The following is a 15,990-nucleotide window of genomic DNA, read 5'->3' on the forward strand; positions in this document are numbered from 1 at the left end:
TTTTTCTTGCCCCCTTTTCTCTCTAAGCTAGGGTTTTTTAAGTGAATGAAGAATGAGAGAAAAATGGATCAATTTTGCCTTTTAAATGGCTCAAAAATCGTGTTTTGTAATTGCAAAATGATCCCTAACTACAAAGATATAGGCAAACAGGTCCTTAACCACGATCGAGGTGCTCTGAAAATGGTGCTGTAGCACTACAAGGGACAGGTGTGGTGCCGCAGCACTGCTACAGTGGCGTTGCGGAGCCGCTACAGTGGCACACCCCATTTTTAGTATTTGCAGCTCAGGTCTTTCCCATATTTGCACACTAGATCCCTCAACTTTGAACTTGTATGAGCTTGTCCAATGCTTGATTGTGTATGTGTGTGCATAGTCACATTTAATTTTTATCTAAATTCAGAAAAAATTATCAAGACAGAAAAATTTTCAAATTAGCTCCAACCCAATCCTTTTGGTCAAGTATTTTCCTTTTCCTCTCGTGAAATTCACATCAAAATATAGCAATTTCATTCTCTTTCCCAAGCGTAAAACTAAAGGTTGCTCTCTAATCATTCATTTCTTTTTGCACTCTAGTTTGGTTGGGTCTAACAAGCAATATCAATCTCTATTCATGTGATGATTCTGCACTAATGAGTGATTCCATATTCAAGTTTATACTAAGAAATTCAAACCCACTAGTTATCTAAGACCAAATATCAATTACAATTTCATAACAAATAATTTTTTTTCTTTTTTTTATTGTCAAATCCCATGTTTTACCTCACTCCCTTAAGCTTTCTTCTTGATCTTTATAGCGAGCTTTAGGTCGATAACTCTCGGTTGTTTAGGCCAAAGGGTACCAGGTTTTAAAATACTTATACAGACTTAATAACTCAAGTAAACAAGGCTACGAAGTGAGGCTCAAGATTCAACAAGTGCAATAATACTCCTTTTTTTTAAAAGCATTAACAAATATGAGGCTTAGATCCCTAGCATATGGTCATTACCTAGCTTATAGTTGGCAAAAGACACTCCACACAAATATTTTCAACATGGACGGAATCAACACACTTCTAGATAATATCCATCACCGACTCGACCATCCCCAGACTTTTCTCATAGTATGGTTAAGTGAAAAAGAAGTGAGAATATGATTGACATAAATTTATGCACAACTCACAACCTAGTTCAACAAATTCAAAAATCTCTCCATCAATCAACCATTTCCAAATCTCGACAACAACCAATCGTGACTAATGTGCTCAAAGTGGTATAATATCTCACATGGACAAGCAAATTTCAAGATCGAGGCAAATAACATGATTGGCCATGACTTATGAATTAACAACAATTTTAAACATCACATCAAATCATCAAAAGCCGACAAGGCTCCAACATGTCAATGTTAACACCACTATAAGAACAATATATAAGCACAATATCCCATCAACACCCCCAAACTTAATTTACACATTGTCCTCAGTGTGTACATAACCAATAAAAATAAGTAAAGGGGATGGACAAAACTTCCCTGATAAGATTTTTGTTGAAGTTTGTTGTCGATGACTTTTTAGGTCATAGCTTAATGTACACTCCCAAGCTTGTTAAGATTTATGGGTGGCTAGGACTTCAATGATTAGGACCTACAAAAGAACGGTATTAATCCAAAATTCAATAACAAAAGTATTAATCACAAGTAATATATAAAAAAACGTAAGGATAAGAAAGTTGGGTTGTCTCCCAACAAGCGCTTGGTTATAGTCCCTAGCTCGACTATAGGCCTTGTTCACTCCGGATTGGCAAGAGGGATGGAGGACTTCACCTTAGAAAAATCACCTCCAAAGTATGGTTTCAACAGTTGCCCGTTAACTTTGAAATTTCCCTTTTCCTCATGATGAAGTTCAACCGCTCCATGTGGAAAAATTTTAGCGATAGTGAAAGGACCCAACCATCTTGAGCGGAGCTTCCCAGGGAACAATCGGAGTTGAGAATTGTAAAGAAGAACTTGTTGCCCTACAATGCTTTACAATGTTTTGGTCATGCCATTTCTTTGTCTTCTCATTATAAATTCGAGCACTTTTATATGAATCAAGGCGGAGCTCATCAAGTTCATTCAATTGGAGCAATTTTTTCTCGCTGGCCGATTTAACATCACAATTCAAAGTTTTTATCGCCCAATAAGCCTAGTTCTCAAGTTCTACCGAGAGGTGGCAAGCTTTCCCAAACAATATACGATAAGGAGACATACTAATGGGTATTTTGAAAGCGGTACAGTAAGCCCATAATGCATTATCCAATTTCTTGGACCAATCTTTTTTAGAGGCACCCACTGTCAATTCAAGAATCCTCTTTAACTCCCTATTTGAGATCTCAACTTGGCCACTAGTTTGAAGATTATAGGGAGTGGCCACACGATGCTTTACTCCATATTTGGTCAATAGTGAGTCGAAGAGGCGATTGTAAAAATATTTACCTCCATCACTAATGATAGCTCGAAGGGTACCATAGCGAGAGAAGATATTTTTTCTTTAAAAAGTTCACTATCACCCGAGCATCATTAGTGGGCACAGCCACCGCTTCTACCCACTTTGACACATAATCAACCGCCACTAATATGTATTGATTTGAGAATGAAGAAGGAAAAGGCCCCATGAAATCAATACTCCACACATCAAAAATCTCTACCTCCAATATAGAATTCAAAGGCATTTCATTTCGGTTGGAAATATTACCATTGCGTTGGCATTTGTCGCATTTGAAGACAAGAGTATGAGCATCTTTGAATAACTAGGCCAATAAAAATCGGATTGAAGTACCTTTGATGCGGTTTTAATGGCCCCAAAGTGACCACCATAGGGAGAAGAATGACATTGTTCAAGAATTTGCTCCATTTCTTCTTCTGGTACACATTTTCGAATAATTTGATCCGGACCCCGTTTGAAAAACAAATGATCATCCCCAAAATAGCGCTTGATATCAGCGAAGAACCTTGTCCTTTCTTGGTAAGAAAGATCCGATGGAGTACTGCCACTAGCAAGAAAGTTCACATGGTCTGCATACCATGGTATATGAGTGGCTTGTAGAATATGCATAATTTGCAAGAGTTGTTCATCGGGGAACACCTCATTTATCTCTCCATCCACTACCTCTACGGGTTGCTCAAGTCGAGACAGATGATCGGCAATAACATTTTCGATCCCTTTTTTATCGCGAATTTTCAAGTCAAACTCTTGTAGAAGAAAGACCCATCCCATCTAATCAACCGAGGCTTGACATCTTTCTTTGCTAGCAAATACTTGAGGGCCGAATGGTCTGTGTAAACAATCACTTTCGATCCAATGAGGTAAGATTGAAATTTATCAAATGCAAATACTACTGTAAGCATCTCTTTTTCAGTAGTAGCGTAGTTCAATTGAGCATCGATCAAAGTCCGGCAAGCATAGTAGATAACATGCAAAATTTTATCTCTCATTTGCTCCAAAACTACTCCAATGGCATAATCACTTGCATCGTACATAAGTTCAAATGGTAGATTCCAATTTGGAGCTACAATGAAAGGAGCCGTGATGAGTTTCTCTTTAAAAGTGTTGAAAGCATGGAGACACTCTTGAAAGAAATTAAATGGAGTATTCTTCTCTAGTAAGGAGCAAAGTGGCTTTGTAATCTTCGAGAAGTCTTTGATAAAACTCCTATAAAATTCGGCATGTCCCGAAAAACTCCTTATCCCTTTCACCGAGATAGGTGGAGGTAATTTCTCAATCACTTGGATTTTTGCCTTGTCAACTTCTATCCTTTTATGTGAAATTCGATGGGCAAGAACTATGCCTTCCTGGACCATGAAATGACATTTTTTCCAATTAAGTACTAAATTGGTCCCCCACATCTTTTCAACACCATCTCCAAATTGCTCAAACATCCGTCAAATGAGGCCCCAAATATCGAGAAGTCATCCATAAAAACCTCAATACATTTTTCCACCATGTCGAAAAAAATAGCCATCAAACACCTTTGGAAAGTGGCGGGTGCGTTGAAAAGACCAAAGGGCATCCTTCTATATGCAAATGTACCATATGGGCATGTAAATGTAGTTTTTTCTTGATCCTCTGGGGCTATAGAAATTTGATTATAGCCTGAATACCCATCCAAAAAGCAATAGTAAGAATATCCCGCTAACCGCTCAAGCATTTAATCAATAAAAGGGAGAGGAAAGTGATCATTCCTTGTAGCCTTGTTAAGCTTGCGGTAGTCTATGCATACCCTTCAACCGGTCACGGGTCTAGTAGGCACAAACTCATTATCCTCATTTTCCACAACCGTGACTCCTCCTTTCTTTGGTACCACTTGAACGGGGCTCACCCATGCATTATTTGAAATCGGATAAATAATGTCTACATCTAGGCACTTTACCACCTCGACTCTTACCACTTCTTTCATGTTGGGGTTCAACCGCCTTTGATGCTCCACTGATGGTTTGAAATCATCCTCCATAAGGGTTTTGTGCATGCATAATGAAGGACTAATTCCCCGAATGTCTGCAATAGTCCAACCAATGGCTTCATTGTGTTCCCTCAGCACCCGAAGTAGCTTCCCTTCCTCCAATTCACTTAAGAAATTAGCAATGATAATCGGACGCATAGATGACTCTCCCAAATAAGCATACCTCAAATGAGATGGAAGAGGCTTCAAATCAAGTATAGGTGCCTACAGAAGAGATGACAGTGGTGGTGAAGAGCTCTGTTTCAAGTCCTCATAATTTGGTGTCCTCTTGTAAGACCGAGAAGGTATAGCCTCCAAGTAGTGTATCATATGCTCAACTTCAGGATCTTACTCTTTGATAGCTGAAGGACATACAAGACATGTTTCCACAGGATCCTTAGAAAGCCTATAAAGAGGCTTGGCAACCACATGTTCAATAACATCCACGCGAAGCCATGAATCGGATTCCGATGGATACTTGATGGCTTTCAAGATTTTGAATGTAACTTGTTCATCTTGGAGTCTTAGAATGAGCTGTCCCTCTTGCACATCAATCAAAGCTCAGTCGGTGGCAAGAAACGGCTGTCCCAAAATGATAGGGATGTCATGATCCTCTTCCATGTCAAGAATTATGAAATCGATTGGAAATATAAATTTGTCCACCTTGACCAATAAATCCTCAATGACACCATTATGATATTTTATTAATCGATCAGCCAATTGTAATGACACGGTGGTGGCCTTGGCTTCTCCTAATCCCAACTTCCTGAAAATAGACAAAGGCAACAAATTAATACTAGCATCAAGATCACATAAAGCTTTACTAAAATTTAAATCACCAATAATGCATGGAATAGTAAAACTCCCTGGATCTTTGATTTTCGGTGGTAGCTTCTTTTGAAGGATGGCACTACACTCCTCCGTTAGCATTACTATCTCATGCCCTTCGAGATTTCTTTTGTTTGAAAGAATATCCTTCATAAATTTGGCATAACTCGGCATTTGAGCTAATGCATCGGCAAATGGAATGTTTATGTGTAGTTTCTTGAATACCTCCAAAAGTTTTCCAAACTGAGAATCCAATTTCTGTTTGTGAAGCCTTTGTATGAAGGGAATAGGAGGCACATAAGTTGATCGGTGTTGGAGCCTTTGATGTTGATGGCTCCGGTTCATTTTCTTTGTTTGCTTCATCCTTTGCATTAGGTTCTTGCCTAACCCCTTCTTCTTCTATAGGTGCCTTGCCAGTTTGAGCCTTAGGACGTACCACCGTGATTTCGGGCAACTGTACCCCACTCCTAATGGTAATGGCTTGCACATTCTCCCTTGGATTTGTTTCGGTGTTGCTAGTCAACGTCCCTTGTTGCCTTTCGGAGAGAATCTTAGCAATTTGACCCACTTGACGTTCCAAGTTTTTCAAAGAGACATCACTACGTTCCTGATATTGCAATTGATGGTTTGCTAACTTAGCAATGGCATCTTACCAACCTTCTTTTTTCTCTTATGGCCTCGGGTTGAGCATAGTTTGGTTTCCATAAGAGGAGTTTGGATGATTTTGCCAACCGGGGTTATAAGTTTGAAAGTAAGGATTATACCCTTGGCGTTGAAAGTTTTGAGCATATGCCACTTGCTCGGTGGATGCCAAACTACTACCTATCAATGGGCAACTCGGGCTTGGGTGATTTGCTCCACAAATATCACACATAGGCGGAGATTGTACCATATGAGCGGAATGAGAGTTAGACTTAGAGGTAGATGTAGATGTAGAAAGTCCTTCTACCTTCTTTGCTAATAAGTCGATCTTTGCTAGAACCATTGAGAAAACTTCACCATCTTGAACTCCACCAACACCTCTTTGTGAACCTCTATCTGACCACATAGTACTTTGCTCACTCATGACCTCAAATAGATCATATGCTTCCCGAATACTCTTCTTCTTGATTGAGCCATTAGATGATGAACATACATTTGAACGACAAGAAGGAGTCAACCCGGCATAAAAATAATTCACTTGTTGTCCCATTGTGATTCCATGATTTGGACATTTTCGAAGCATATCCTTGAACCTTTCCCAAGCCTCGTGAAAGCTCTCAAATTTGGATTATTGGAAAGTGGTTATGTCATGCTTAAGTTTGGCTACTCAGGCGGGTGGAAAGAATTTGGTTGTGAATTTTTGAACAAATTACATCCAACTATTTATACTTCCAGGGAATAGAGTTTCAAGCCACTCCCTTGCCTTATCCTTTAAAGTGTGAACAAATAAGCTCATCCAGATCCCTTCCACATTCACACCTTCATAGTTAAAGTTTCCAACATTTTCTATAAACCGTGCAACATGTGAGTGAGAGTTCTCATTAATTCTTCCACAGAATGGAATAGTACTGGAACAAGCTGATGACATCCGGAAGAAGTTGAAAGTTTGGATGTCCATATGAAGGGTAGACAATACTTGATTCATTCTCTACTACGGGTGGGTTCATAAAGTCCCAAAATAGCATATCTTCCTCATTTACATTGGGCTCTTGAGCTCTACCCACTTGATTAACAAAACCCGGTGAAATGCCACCTCGAGGAACATTTTTCGGTTAAGCATTAGGTTCCAAATTACCTCCTTGGTGTGCCATCTCAATCAATTGTTGCCTTCTTAATTCTCTTTGTTCCCGTCGCCTTCTTCGAAAAGTTCTTTCAATATCCGGATCAAGTTCGAAAAGATCAAAACTTTTCGAACGAAGCATGCACTACTGAAGACCTAGAGAAACCAAAATTAAGAAGTCAACTTTAAGATAAAAATTTAAAAACTACACAAAAGAACAAAAATAAAATTCTGAAAATTCGAATCAACAAAAGATTGTAATTGAATTAAAACACTCCTCGGCAATGGCGCAAAAAAATTGTTCGCTAAAATCCTATACTGCAAGTACACGGATCGCGTTCAAGTAATAGAATGGACTTTTTGAGTCCGAGTCGATCCCTCGAAGAGTGTTTATTCCAATTACATGGGAGTTAATTTGAAAAATGATCGAGAAATACACAATTAATATCTTTGAATTTGAAAATTAAAAGAAAATGATTCTAAGTATTCAAGTGAAATACACAATTGCAATTATGATAGAAGTTAGATTTTAATCTGGTTGAGATTTATGATTCCACTTGGCTGTCACTAAATTAATTCCTTAAAACAATTCAATAGAGCATTGCTCACTTTTCTCGTCAAACTCGATTTTCCTATTTTAGTTAATTAACTTTCTCAAGTGAAACTAACCCTTATCAATTGGTTTAACCTACTATATCTCTATGTTGATTAAACACGATCGAAAGCATTAAATATTAATGAAAATAACTAAAGAGTTACCTAGGGCTAGGAATATATCTCTATTTCCACAAGAACCTAAGGTTTCTACCACCTTAGTCTAAAATGTGCAACAATTTCTCAATAATCACACAAATCACTAGACATTATCACATAGTGGCCACAATAATGATAAAACACTCAAAACAATGGTAAAAACACAAGAATATAAGCATTAAATAGTGGATAAAGAAATTTATATAGTTAAGCCAAGCTCCTCATTCATCCCAACATCAAAATGTTTAGCCAATTGTATTTGTAGGGCACAAATGAAAGGATTAAAGGAATACATCACAAAAGTTGAGAAAAATATAATGTAAAATACAAGACAAAGAAATAAACCCGTCCATTGGTCAAATCCTTGAAGCTTGCTTGGTTTTGGTCTTGATTTCTCAAAGATTTTCTCCCTTTGGTGTGGTATTTCTTCTCCTTTTTGCTTGCCCCCTTTTCTTTCTAAGCTAGGGTTTTTTAAGTGAATGAAGAATGAGAGAAAAATGGATCAATTTTGCCTTTTAAATGGCTCAAAAATCGTGTTTTGTAATTGCAAAATGATCACTACCTACAAAGATATAGGCAAACAGGTCATTAGCCACGGCCACGGCGCTCTGAAAATTGTGCTGCAGCACTATAAGGGACAGAGGTGTGGCACCACGGCGCTGCTACAGTGGCGCGCCCAATTTTTAGTATTTGCAGCTCAGGTCCTCTCCAAATTTTCACACTAGATCCCTTAACCTCGAACTTGTACATTTTAGTCCTCAAAATTTGACTTTTCTTTCAATCATGCCCTCCAAAATTTGCAACATTAAGTCCTTAAACTTTCGGCACTTGTACACTTTGGTCCTTGAATTCATTTTTTGTGCACTTTTGGTCATCTTTTCCTTCATTTAGCCATTTTCTCCTTCAATTTGGGATTTTGGCTTACGAACACCATAATTACACAATTATAAATAGGAATTCATTCAATTTCATCAATAAATAGCTCATTAAAATGCCTAATAAGTGCGTAAAAACACACTTATCACTAAGCATAGATTATGTGTCCAATGTATGTACACAAACTTCTTCAGTCAAGGTTATAAGGGAAATATTCTAAAAAATTACCTCTGGTGTGTTGCAAAATCAAAAACTATCCTTGACCATCAACATTGGTTGCAGCAAATTAGGCAACACAACAAAGATACGTACAAATGGTTGATGCAAAGGCCTCCGCAAGAATGGAGCAAGTCTCATTTCTTAGTTCATGTCAAAAGAGACATCCTTTTAAATAATGTATGTGATGTGTTCAATAAGACATTGTGAAGTGATAGGGAAAATATGATTATTACAATACTTACTTCTATTCAATTAAGCTTCATAACTCGAATTCATAAGCATCGATAGAATATAATGAGATGCATGGGTCGTTTGTGGCCTAAGATCAGGAGAAAACTTTAAAACATTGCGAAGAAGTCTCACGAATGCACATTGCACTTATCTAAGGGGGCCTAAATGGCAAGTTGATTGCAGCTTCAGAACATATGTCGTCGATTTACAAGAACGAGCATGTGCCTGTAGAGGATGAAACTAACTGGGATTCCGTGCATGCACGCAAGTCCATTATAAGAGAGTTTATGAACGACCCAGAAAAAATACGTTAACAACTGCTACATAATCAAGACATATATGAGATGCTATGACAACATTTTGAACCCCATTAACGGGATGAAATTATAGCCACATTTGGAGGTCGTAGACATAATTTCCCCTTTGTGTATTGTCCAACAAAAGAGAAAAGAGCAGGTAAATAGGAGGAAAGGGGTGGACAAAGATGTGGTTGTGGATTCTCGAGGAAAATCTTACGTTCGAAGAAAGGGTTGAGTGAAAATGACACGTTCAACATGCGGAGCACGCGATCACAATTAATGGTATCATGAAAGATCGGATGCACTTGATACCGATGTGAGCATAACATTTGTTTTTTATAAGCATGTCTAAATCATTTAATTGTATTCCAATTCATTTCTTAAGTAACAAGAATGGTTTGAAGGAGAATTAGAAGTCGTGGATGAAAGTAGCAATGTAATAGGTAACGAACGGGTAAAGTTGTAGTCCGTATTACAATCAGTATCTCTTTTTCTCATTAGTGCTAATCAAATGGACAACAATAACCATCAGATGCCCAAAATTCTTTATTCGTGTATGTTTAAGAAAATGCTATTGATGTTTCTTGTACTTCATCTATTTTGCATCATCTCACCTATTCCATATGATTTGAACATGGAGTTAATCTGACTTGTTTGTTGATTTACAGGAAAACATGGTCGCCAAAAGAATGCCACGTAGAAAGAGATCATCGTCGACCCACAACCTAGTTGAAGGACAAAAATTTCAATTCCTGCCTATTCCCATGGCAGTTAGAGAAATGCAAATAGGGAGCGTAACATTTGGACCAGCTACCACCTTACCTAATGTTAATGTTCCTACCACAAAGTTAATTTTGAAGTGATTGTCAATGAGTTGCAGAGTATTGATGAGGTAGAATCATCGCGGTTAAGGGCAGACAGGGCATAAAAAAAAAATTATGCCAAGATTTCAATTGCCACATTATTGCAACCTACAAGCAGAACGGCATGAACAGATTGAAGCTTGGCAAGTAAATCACAATTTTTGGTGCTGTGGTTGATTTTTTTTTCTTGAAACTGTCATAAGCAAGTGCTTTTGTATAGATATGTTATATCAAAACCTAATGCGTTGGTAATTATGTGTTTTTGAAATTAGTAGACCATAAAAACATATGACTTTTTTTAGAAATCGTCGAGCATTTGAGAGAAGTGATTAAGTCAGTATATTTTGTTGGATGCTTTGTGTCCGAATAAGTTATGCGAATATGTAAATCTTGAACGACACACTATCAGTATCTTTATTTGTTCGTAAATAATATTGAATTCCTTTTGTTGGGTTTTTGATACCCAATAAATCCTGGACTATGATGTTAACGTGGGTTAATATTATTTCATAAGCATAGGCCGATGAATGAAATAAGTCCAACAACCAAGTCCATGAGCTACACCCGGCCCAATTGTATTCCTTATGGATGGCTTGAATCTTGGCCCGTTTACCCCTTTAATGGCCCAACATAAAGCCTAACCCTAGAGTATATATTTGGTTATAACCCTAGCCACTTTGATATGATGATTGTGTGATTTTGAGAGAAGAAACAAGAGAATCCTGGCTGCCCCCTTTGTGTGAGAAAAAAGGTGTCCAGAAGTGTCCAGAACGCTGGAATAACGTGTGCAATTGGTAGTTCTTTCATAGTATACCTTTGTGGTGTCTTCTCTTAGCCTTTGTGGCGATAAATCATCATCCTTTCTTGTCCTACGTGAGTAAAATTGAATAGCAACCAAGGTGAATCAATTGGTTGTGGTTTGGAGCCGTTTGGATTAGTTGTTGGTAGAGAAAGATACATTGGACTGAGCCTGGAAAACCACCGTCTGAAGATCCTTTTGAGAGAGCTTCCGCAACAATTGATATCAGAGTTTCAAGGTGAAGGTTTTGGCTCGTGAAATCTACCAGAAATCGTCCAGAAAATAGGCAGAAACGCAGCAGAAATCAGATCGAAGAAGCTGTCCAAAAATTGTTTAAATGAGTCTCCGTTTTTCGCGTTTTCTGATCAATCCAGAAGGGGTTTGGGAAAACGGAGACCACTGGCATGACGCGCAGGAGGAGGCGAACCCTGCAGGTCGACGCGTGTCTGTCGAAGGTGGCGCGTGAGGACCACGCGCAGAGAGGAAAAGGAGCGTGTGAGGGCGCGTGGAAGGGAGTTTTGAGAAGGTCCCTTCAGGCAATTTGTTCCTCATATTATTTCTGACATTTTTCGTGTTGGAAGTTTTCTGTTTCAGGGTATACAGTAGAAACTGGACAGCGTTGTTCTTCGGGCGCTCGGGACTCGATCGTGATTTTTGGTTGCTGCAGTTTCCAGAGACTTTAGGATGAATAGTGATAGTCCTAAAGTAGTGAATTCGCGTCTCTCGATATTTACGGACCTTTAGACGTGGTTCGCTCGGTATCGTGTTCTTTATTTTTATTATTGCAGTTGAAATAAATGTGTAGAGTAATTTATTTTTTGCATTAGAGGTCATCGTGTGGGGTAACATTAGGTTTGGGGTTACCATGAAGGGGTAACTATTGCCTGTTGCTAGACCTAGGAATTATTTGTTAATTATTTGCCTTAAATTCTTTGTAAATTTGCTGTCAATTTTTCTAAATTATTAGAATTGCATGTGGCCTTAGGAAAGTTTACTGGACTATTCTATGTGAATTATGTTCATACTTTACTTGTGGTCATTATTTGGTATTGTTGGCAAATGTGGGTGTAAGGTAAATGCAAAAAATAACATATTTTAACTGTGGTGAAATTTGAACATAGTTGAAAGAGATTGTCTTAGGATGATAATAAAAGGAAAGATGAGGATAGAGACAAGGCGAATATGACTTTAGGGTCGAGTAGTGATCCTAGTGAGGTTTATTGAGAGAATAAACCTGGTTCTTGCATTGCATTTGTGTGTAATCCTTTCTACATGTATGTGGTCACTTAATTCTGTTGCGATGTTGATTTTACACTTTCAATATATTTGATATGTGTAATTGCATGAATTAGAGTGACTTATTACTTTGTGTAATATGTTTACATGCATAGTGGGTTAAGTTTTGTGGCATACTTTATTTGCTCTGTGAGTGGTGTGAGAGTGCGGTAGTAAGAAGAAAGTTGGGCAGCCATTTCTCTCCTTTATCTTTGTGAGCCTGTGTGGTTTGTGAGATTATGTGAGGCAGCCATGTTAGGGTTATATTCTTCCTCTTTGTGACCCTCCTTTTTGAGTGTTGTGAAGTAACCAACTCTTTCTTCGATTCTCTTTGAGAGTGCCACCTTCACTATTTTCTTTGTGAATTTTTTGGGAGCATTGGTGAGTGGATTAACCTTTGTAGTCACCGAAAGGTGTTGTTTTGCCATAGTGAGTTTGAGATGCATTAGCAGTGAGTTGGATGTTTTTTGGTAAGGTGGAGTATAGATGCCTAGAGGTGCATTGATGATATGCACGAGGGATGTAGAGTGTGACATTTGGATCACGAGTGGAGATGTGATCAAATGTCTAGGATCTTTTATCTGAAAAGAGACCCTAATCAGGTGAAGTGTGAGAGCGGCACTTCTATCACTTCTATTAGGTGGAGATCCATTATCTACGTAGGTTGGGAGAAGTGATGTAGAGATAGAGGATTGTCCCGTAGACTTAGGATCTATTGTGACTTACCAGTTAGACATGAGTTGAGTGATCTGTCTAGTGAGCGTGATGGGCGATGAGAGGAGATATGTGTTCTCGAGGTGTGAGCAACACGGAATGAGATAAGATAAGTGTGGTGAGATCTTTTCTTATGGTCATTTATGCATGTGTTGTATATGTGGTTGACCGTGGTTTGATTGACTTGGTGTTAATCTATGGTTCTATGTGAACGTGTTTCTGAAAAGATCTGTGTGTGTTATCCTATAGTATATCGTCATCGCACGTGTATTTGCTCTTGATTGTTTACTGTTAAATATTTGCTTCTGCTTGGGTGTTTTTTGACCTTACCCCAGTGAGTACATGGAGCATGTATGGTATGTGTTTCAAGTTGGAAACATGAGGTAAGGTCTGTGATCCAATTTTATTGGCTACCTTGATTATGCAAGTGTTAACTGTGTGTTTTTGATTGCTTGCAGATTTATTAGGCATCAAGGTGGAGATTTGTTGGGTTTTTGATACCCAATAAATCTCGGGCTATGATGTTAACGTGGGTTAATATTATTTCATAGGCATAGGCCGATGAATGAAATAAGTCCAACAACCAAGTCCATGAGCTACACCCGGCCCAATTGTATTCCTTATGGATGGTTTGAATCTTGGCCCGTTTACCCCTTTAATGGCCTAACATAAAGCCTAACCCTAGAGTATATATTTGGTTATAACCCTAGCCACTTTGATATGATGATTGTGTGATTTTGAGAGAAGAAACAAGAGAATCCCGGCTGCCCCCTTTTGTGTAAGAAAAAAGGTGTCCAGAAGTGTCCAGAATGCTGGTATAACGTGTGCAATTGGTGGTTCTTTCATAGTATACCTTTGTAGTGTCTTCTCTTAGCCTTTGTGGCGATAAATCATCATCATTTCTTGTCCTACGTGGGTAAGATTGAATAGCAACCAAGGTGAATCAATTGGTTGTGGTTTGGAGCCGTTTGGATTGGTTGTTGGTAGAGAAAGGTTCGTTGGACTGAGCCTGGAAAACCACCGTTTGAAGATCCTTTTGAGAGAGCTTCCGCAACACCTTTATTTTGATGTGATCTTTATTCAAAAGGAATGTACAATGCAGTGCAATAAATAAGATCGCAACAGGGAAACAACACACTTCACATAAATTGTTCTATTCAGTGTCCACAAAATCAGCCCGCATTCTTAAAATTGTAGTCTCAAATCTATACAACACCTACATTGTTCACACTACATGATTACATCGATATTTTTACGCAGTTCAGAAATTAGAAAATACGTGCAACTGAAAATATGTTCGAAAAATAATGGAGTTACTACAACATTGCATTGAAGTGAATCCTTAATCTATTACATCGCATCTAAGTCTCGATGCCTTAATGTACCACAACTACTAGTGCCGATTACATGAGCATTAATTTTGAAAACTAGAACATACATCTTTATTCGATTACATAGTTGGAAGACATTTATGAAACTCTTCCCTTTCCTTTCCCATTGTGCTCGATAGCTCATTTTCCCTTACGAATCGTTAAGTTGATGGATATCTCCAATTGTTCTTCCTTAAACTGGACGGTGTCTTCAACGTAGATAACAAATCTTCAAGCGGATCTTTCGTCTTTAATTTTACGATGGACTCACCATCACATTGCAAAGGTGTTTCTTGCAACGATGGTAGATCATTGTTCCACTTAAAATAACCACAGTCTCTTGTACAATATAAGAATAAACGACCTATGTTTTTGTCTTCTTTTCTACCTCCATACATTTCATAAAGGCCAATCCACATTCTCGGCATCGTGTCTTTGTTGGGCAATCCGGCAATATGTGCCCAGGCATCCTACAGCTATAACAAATACCCATATTTCTCCCTTCCATTTTAAAGTAATATGTGCAGTTAACAGAGAAATTCAAAGAAATTTACCCCTGTTTCTAGCTAAGACAAGTAATTAAGCATAAATCACATTTAATTCAGATTAGCATCCTGTTTCATATAGCATTTCCTAATTTACATTTGATAGAAACCAGCCTTTTAAAATCAAAAGTCCTTTATTTGTACACAAATTACATGAAAACCTGGTATCAATTCAAAGGAAGTAGTGTTGATGTGCACAATAGCGATTGCCAATTTCCCCTTTCAACAAGCAGAATGAAATGGATGCTTCTAATGGATTTGGGGTTAGGGCTTTTTCATGGGTTAGGGTGAAATCACTATGCAAAAATGAAATGGATTTCGGGTTTGGGTTTGTCGCGGCGTGACTTTGGGATTTCCAATTCGAAGGGAAATGAACAACGTTAAAACTGAATATTCGAGGATAGGGCTTGAGTTTTCCCAGGCCTAACATAAAGCCTAACCCTAGAGTATATATTTGGTTATAACCCTAGCCACTTTGATATGATGATTGTGTGATTTTGAGAGAAGAAACAAGAGAATCCTGGCTACCCCCTTTTGTGTAAGAAAAAAGGTGTCTAGAAGTGTCCAGAATGTTGGTATAACGTGTGCAATTGGTGGTTCTTTCATAGTATACCTTTGTAGTGTCTTCTCTTAGCCTTTGTGGCGATAAATCATCATCATTTCTTGTCCTACGTGGGTAAGATTGAATAGCAACCAAGGTGAATCAATTGGTTGTGGTTTGGAGCCGTTTGGATTGGTTGTTGGTAGAGAAAGGTTCGTTGGACTGAGCCTGGAAAACCACCGTTTGAAGATCCTTTTGAGAGAGCTTCCGCAACACCTTTATTTTGATGTGATCTTTATTCAAAAGGAATGTACAATGCAGTGCAATAAATAAGATCGCAACAGGGAAACAACACACTTCACATAAATTGTTCTATTCAGTGTCCACAAAATCAGCCCGCATTTTTAAAATTGTAGTCTCAAATCTATGCAACACCTACATTGTTCACACTACATGATTA

The 15,990-nt window shown here is 38.2% G+C and overlaps 1 protein-coding gene across 1 annotated transcript; it reads right to left on the reverse strand.

The window, feature by feature from the left end:
• Window positions 1-604: 604 nt before the first annotated feature.
• LOC111390517 lies at window positions 605-3,817 on the reverse strand. The gene is made up of 6 exons (XM_023015570.1): window positions 3,353-3,817; window positions 2,712-3,233; window positions 2,483-2,565; window positions 2,228-2,361; window positions 1,802-1,992; window positions 605-682 (listed from the first exon to the last, which is right to left on the reverse strand). Exons 1-6 carry the CDS (start codon window positions 3,815-3,817, stop codon window positions 605-607), a joined length of 1,473 nt encoding a protein of 490 aa, XP_022871338.1.
• Between the last annotated feature and the right edge of the window lie 12,173 nt (window positions 3,818-15,990).

The sequence above is a fragment of the Olea europaea genome, unplaced genomic scaffold (assembly GCF_002742605.1).
Source record: "Olea europaea var. sylvestris unplaced genomic scaffold, O_europaea_v1 scaffold686, whole genome shotgun sequence".
In the NCBI taxonomy this organism is placed as follows: Eukaryota; Viridiplantae; Streptophyta; class Magnoliopsida; order Lamiales; family Oleaceae; genus Olea; species Olea europaea.